At 49.2% G+C, this 6,144-nt stretch overlaps 2 protein-coding genes across 2 annotated transcripts in view; one reads left to right on the top strand and one right to left on the bottom strand.

Annotated features, from left to right (window-relative positions):
• Positions 1–1,774, top strand: part of CCDC27 (coiled-coil domain containing 27) — a 2,614-nt gene extending 840 nt beyond the window's left edge. Inside the window, exons 2-6 of the mRNA XM_005430935.3 lie at positions 42–172; positions 315–392; positions 662–874; positions 1,290–1,394; positions 1,510–1,774. Of these exons, the coding sequence (XP_005430992.1) occupies positions 42–172; positions 315–392; positions 662–874; positions 1,290–1,394; positions 1,510–1,644 (662 nt within the window). The 3' untranslated portion in view covers positions 1,645–1,774. The remainder of the gene's footprint in view (positions 1–41; positions 173–314; positions 393–661; positions 875–1,289; positions 1,395–1,509) is intronic.
• A 180-nt stretch (positions 1,775–1,954) lies between these two features.
• LRRC47 (leucine rich repeat containing 47) overlaps positions 1,955–6,144 on the bottom strand; it is a 5,355-nt gene continuing 1,165 nt past the window's right edge. The window contains exons 3-8 of the mRNA XM_031065236.1: positions 5,558–6,094; positions 4,729–4,845; positions 4,312–4,427; positions 3,903–4,005; positions 3,425–3,514; positions 1,955–3,246 (exon numbers count right to left, since the gene is read on the bottom strand). Of these exons, the coding sequence (XP_030921096.1) occupies positions 3,034–3,246; positions 3,425–3,514; positions 3,903–4,005; positions 4,312–4,427; positions 4,729–4,845; positions 5,558–6,094 (1,176 nt within the window). The 3' untranslated portion in view covers positions 1,955–3,033. The remainder of the gene's footprint in view (positions 3,247–3,424; positions 3,515–3,902; positions 4,006–4,311; positions 4,428–4,728; positions 4,846–5,557; positions 6,095–6,144) is intronic.

The raw sequence follows: 6,144 nt of genomic DNA, 5'->3' as shown, positions 1-6,144 counted from the left end.
CAGCAGGGATGTGCTTTGCTGAGTACTCTCCCACTTTACAGGTGCCATCTCTTCCTTGCAAAGACAGATGGAGATCCAAGAATCTGAGCTTCGGAAAATCAGATCTGAAAAGGAATTGCTCCAGAAGCAGCTCAGAGAGAGGGAAGTCCAGCTCCAAGCTGTGTCTGACAAGGTATGGCCCAAGAGCGTAGTGGCCATGGCTAGCAGGAGACACAGCAGCTGGGAATTTGGGATTTTTGCAACATGTCCCTCTCTCATAGGCAGGAGGGGCACCTGTAGCTGTGAAACTGAACTGTAAAATATTCTCCTTCCAGTTTTGCAGCCTGACAGAAGAACAGAGGCAGGAAGAAGCAGTGGTGATGATGGAGGAGGAGAACCAAAACCTTCAACAGGTGAATTTGAGCAAAGCCTCTGCAGAAAAGTCTGGTGTTTGCTGCTTCACTGGGCTGGTTTTAGGGCTGGTGGAGTTTGGCATATAAAACCCCCACTCAATCCAAGTAGTTTTAGAGAAAACACCAAGTAACAACAGCTACCACTACTGGTGAGATTGTCAGCCCAGAGATTCTGCCCAGGCAACATTTGGACCAAATAGTGGGAAAATGAGGCCAAACTTGCTCACTTTCTTCTCCCCAGTGACAGCTGGATTCCTGTATCTGCTCAGGTTGTTACAGAACAGGAACTCCAGCTGGCTGAGCAGAACAAGCTCATCAGTGAGCTACAGGGGACAATCAGCCAGCTGCAGGCTGAGGTTGTGACCACCCGCCTCCACCTCCTGGAGCAGAAACAGGCCCAGAAGGAGACCCAGAGCCAGTTTGAGGCACTGCAGCACACGGAGCTGCAAACCAGAGTGGCACTGGAGCTCATCAGCAGCAAGGTAAGCGTGGCCTCTTCCACCTCAGAGCCCTGTCTCCCTCTTGGGACACACTTGGGAATCTCAATCCATTTGCTCCCTAGCTGTGGAGCAGGCAGTTCTTGTGCCACTTAAAAAGAAAAGAGACCTCAAGTACCAGAAACTCTTGAGAAAGGTGAGTTCAGGTCAGGTTTCTAACATCCTTCCAGACCCAAGGTAACAAGAACCACCCTTAAGTCATCTCCTGCAGGCAGATGTGCCTGGTGCCAGGGGAAGAGCCTTGGCCCACCCAGACCCACATGATTACCACAGCACTTTCAGTGAAGCCCAACCTTCCTGTAATTTCATATAAACACTTCACAGTCTCTGTAAATCAGTGCAAATGCCAAGGAATTGCACATAAAGCCTGAACACACCTGCTCTCCTCTTTTATCCAAAGTTTGAAAGGTATAGAAACAAAATAATCCAGGCTACATTCAGCGTGGAGGGCATCCAGGACCCCCAGGGCGAGCTCACGGATGATGAATTGCTGGAGGCAATGCAGGTATGTGGCTCTTCCAGACAGCTTCCAGCAGCCAGGAAGGGACTGCTGAGGTAAGAGGACACTTTGCAGTGCTGTTCCCAGCCTTCCCATCTCTTCATATATGGCTGATTTTCAGAAACTCTTTAACGAGCGGACGGAGTTCCAGCAGATGCTGAAGAACAAGAGCAGCAGGACATCCCTGCTCAGCAGTGGCAGCAGCACAGCATCACCAGCAAGGAGAAGGAAATCCTCCAGGATGGAAAAGCTCTGATGGCTGAGCCAAAACCCATCACCAGCTGAGGCTCTGGGCTCTCAGCTCGGAGCTGGTGCCTTACAAGAGATTAAACTCATTTTACTGACACCAAGTTCTGTGGGAGTATCTGATTCAATTGTTTCAGCCAACTCAGAGCACAAGTCTGAAGTCCTTGGTCTGTAGTAACACTTGACTTCCCAGAGAAGCCTGAAGCACAAGGATGGCTTGGCTACAGGCAGCTGGGCAGTGTATAATTCCCATTTTAGCCTTGGGAAGTTTCTAAGTGACCTGACTGAACATCCCCCAGTGCCAAAACGAGGGACAGTGCCAGGGCTGCAAAAGCTGTTTTATTTTTCCATTCCATGTGCAAGTCCCAACATGGGGATGTATCTGACAAAGCAGCAGTTCAGTTAGAGCTCTGAGATATCATTTTTACCAGAAAAGAGTCAGTCTGGGGGTCACAATGGCTTAGAGAGAGGTGTGAGTGCACACCAGTGCTTCACCCACACATATAGGTCACCCAGAGATTGCCAGACAAGAACTGCTCCAACTGCCTGTATTTTGGAAGGCAAAATTATGTGGGTGGGGCAGAAATCTCCAGGAGGGTCACTCTGGGCATCAGTGCCTGTAATCTGAGGGACAGGGAGTTCAGCAGTGTCAGCTGGAGGCAGCTCTGAATGGCCCTGGACCTCCTCAGCAAGAACAAAGCCAGTGCTCAACCACAGTAACTCTCTGGGCACACACAAGGTCACCACAATTCCCACAGGGATGGAGGATGGCCCTGAAATGCACTGGGACACACAAACCCTGCAGCTGACTCAACAAATCCCTTAAAAATGGAAGCTGTGCTCATGTCTGAACACAAAAACCGTCACTTTAAAATGCATCCCTCAAGTTCTGACAGCAATTAAATGTTCACAGCTACTCCAGGTAAAATTCTGCAGAACAAGATGCCAGCAAAGTGCTTTGGCACTCAGACTCCAGGTTGTACCCAGCAGAGGACCTCAGTTCCACACTGTCTATTACTGCATTTCTCTGCTGCCACAATAATGATCCAGATGAAACACCAGGAGGAAAAAGTGATCTTGCAGAAAAATGTGACTGTGCTTGTTTTAAACATTGTAATGATGTTCTCTACTGCATTCTGACATCCAACAGCTTCTCTGCCTTCAGCCCATGTTTGAAGATGCTGCTCTTTTGCACAGGTGATCTCTGTTAACGATGAAAGATCCCATTTCTCCTTGCTGTAGCTCATCAAACTCTGAAGCCATTGCTTTCCCAGCAGGATGCTCCACATCTTTTCTTTAAAAACCCAAACCATCTCACTGTGCACCAGGTTGTGTTGTTGAATATATGTAAAAAAACCCAAATAAAGGCAATGGAATCGTCTCTCAGCTCAGGCAGCTGCTAACGGATCACAGTCAGCAGAGAGGACACTGTGGCCAGGTCTGTTTTGGAAGGATAAAGTACTTTCAAGTTCCCATCCGTGTCCACCACTCGCACCTGCTCCACCACCAAGGGCAGGTTCAAATTCCCTGGTCCACAGAGAGCATCCGATTCCATATCTGAGCCAGAGCCTTCCTTGTTCTCCAAGGCAGATCTGTTCAGCTCTGCAATTTTCTGTTAAAAGCAAAGTACAGAGAACAACATCAATTCTGTGGCAGAGAATTGAGAGAGGGAGTAACAATACTACTAAAATACAAATCAGCTTCTGTGTTCTTCTCAATGCATGTGAGTAATGACACATTTGGTAGGAGCCTCCCCCAAGAACAGAAGAATATTTTCCTGAACTCCCTACCAGGATAAGGGTGTCCATCACATCTTTGCAGATCTGTAAACTGGTATCACTTGTCACTTCCAGAAACAGGTCCCGGGTCTCTTTTCTAATCTGTAAGAGTTTCAGAGAAGAAGCAAGTCAGGAGTCAGAACAGCTTACCCACAACCCTTGGACATATCCCAGCATACAGAGCTGAAGGCTTTCACTCTGTTTAATCAGGAGCAAAAGCTCTGCTGTTCTTTACAAATCAAAAGCCATATTATTGCCCTTCCAAAGCCTTTGCACAGGCTGGCTGGTGCTTTGGAACAGATTTCCAGAGGTAAAACTGTAACTCCCAGATACCTCTCAGTCTGACAGCGGAGCCCATATAAACTGTAAGAGTTTATACTGAGACTACAAGCACAAGTTTCACAGAACTGTGTATGTCTTTGAGTTAAACATTTCTTGATAGAAAGAAACACTGCTTAATTATTGATGTATTTCCATGAATGGGAAGTACCTTTGTTTTCTCACTATTGGTTATTGGTGGGAAGGAAATCACAGCACCTTCAGCATCCACCAGGCACGGGTAGTTGTCTTTGCCATCCAGCAGCTGCAGGTACCTGCCACGAGAAACAAAGCAGCAAGAAGTGAGTGACAGAGAGAGCAGCTGGACACAAGGGCAGGAAATAGTGACAAAAAGGAATCAGTGTGTGATCCCAGCACAGGGCAGGGCCACACACTGCCTTACAGCCCATCTGCTACTACGTCAAGTTGACCTCATCTCTGATTCCCTCAGCTCACAGCATGTGCACCACACACCCTTCAATCCCCTCTGCTTCACTTCTACCTGCTGTTCTAAACACATCTGTCACATCCCCAGTGCAGTCACCTAAATGTATGTGGGAAAACCACAACAAGGCACTGACTTGTGCAGCCCAGAGACGTTCTGACGCTTCTTCTGCTTCCGCTGCTCCTCAGCCTCCAGCTGCAGCTGGCGGAGAAGGTCCTTTGCCTTGATCTCCTTCCGACCCAGGGGCGTGATCTGCACCACACAGGAAAACAATTTTAACTGAATTTCACTCAAACCCCAGGGTTACAACACTCCTCTGTAAGCAAGTCAATAATTAAACAATATTCCTGCATGTTGTCATGCCTTTTTCAGCATGGAAATACTTTCCATTTCACATGGACTGCTGTAACACCCACTTGAAAAACAAGCTCAGTCACTAGTACTAAACCAGGCATCTGGTACAGCAGGACAGCAAGGAAATCTGTGCAACATCTAAAGTTCCTGGAGTTTTTTTCTAGGTTCTATGGGGTAAGAAAGCACCCTTAAGCCCTACCTTGAGCTCGTCAGGAGGTTGAACATCATATGTCAGAGGAGCTTTGACCAGCTGCAAGTCATGGGTGGCAATGGTGGCCACTGTGCGCTTCTCACAGATGTCCTCGTGCAGCTTGGTCTGAAACATAAAGGATGCCACCAAAATAGATCAAAAAGTCAACGTGATTTATCCCTTCTATGTGCAGATTCTTCTGTATTTAATGTTGGCAGCACTACCAGCCAGGGGACTAAAACAGAGCCCTTCCCTTCACCTGGATCTCCGTTACAGCCCAAATGCAAGGGTAGCAAAGCCTGACAACATGTGACACATTTCTCTACAGGGAAACCAAATTTTAAGTCAGAAAGCAATCCCAAATACTCAAACCTTGCAACCTGAAAGCAGCTCCCACCTGCCACCTAAGGGACAGGTGAGCAGCAGGCCCAGGAACAGGTCTGTGGGCAGGATACCTTGGTCAGAAAGTTGGGTGTGTAACACAGTTTTAACAGATCAGGGACGCTGGAGCCAGTCCAGGGGATTTAGCTTTTAACAGGTTCCACAGCACTAACAAGCTGCTGTTACAGTCACAACACAAATGTGAGTGCGTCCATTGCCCTCATGGGAATACCTGAGCTCTGATGGGTCCTTCCAAAAACCAGTTCTGCTGATTTCAGACTGACTGGGCATGTGCTGCTGGCAGGGACAACTCACCCTGTAGCCTCACACCTGCTGGGTGAAGAGCTCACCTAAAGTTTCCAAACTCATCTGCTGGAAGAGGCCTACAACAGTCTATTTCCAACTCTGCCAGCAATATTCCCATTCCAAATGAGTACCACGAGGCTGCAGCTGTTACCTGCATGGTCAGGAACCTCTTGAGAGCATTGCCTGGCTTTAAGTTCACTCCTTTCAGCACACAGCACACGATGAAGGCTCGCACATCCTTGACACCCGGGCTCACTTTGACCACCAAAGGCGCTGGGTTCTCAGAGACGTGCAGAACCTTCACCAGCAGCTTGCTCGCCTCTTCCACCTCATCCTGCTCCCCATCCCCGCCGTCCTTCTTCTGCTGCTTCTCCCTCTTCTTCTTCCTGACATCCTCTCTGCCACTCTCAGCCTTCCCCTTCCCACGTCCCCCGGCCCGTAGGTACTCCAGAATGGCCTTTGTCTGGCACCCATTGACCATCTTCTCCAGCCGCTTGTCCCTCAGTTGGTTGCCCCTGAAGTTGGCCTCCTTCAGGCGGGGGCAGTCGGCCAGTGCGGCGGGCAGCTCCCGCAGCTGGTTGTTGGCCACGTCCAGGCTCTGCAGGAGACAGAGATGGGTCAGGGCTGTGCCACAGGGACGCTCTGGAGGAGACAGGGGTGGGACAGTCAGGGGTGCGCGATGGGGACCCTCTGGAGGAGACAGAGATGGGACGGTCAGGGGTGCGTGATGGGGACCCG

Source organism: Geospiza fortis, unplaced genomic scaffold (genome assembly GCF_000277835.1).
Source record: "Geospiza fortis unplaced genomic scaffold, GeoFor_1.0 scaffold297, whole genome shotgun sequence".
In the NCBI taxonomy this organism is placed as follows: domain Eukaryota; kingdom Metazoa; phylum Chordata; class Aves; order Passeriformes; family Thraupidae; genus Geospiza; species Geospiza fortis.
This window is presented reverse-complemented; position numbering and strand designations above follow the sequence as displayed.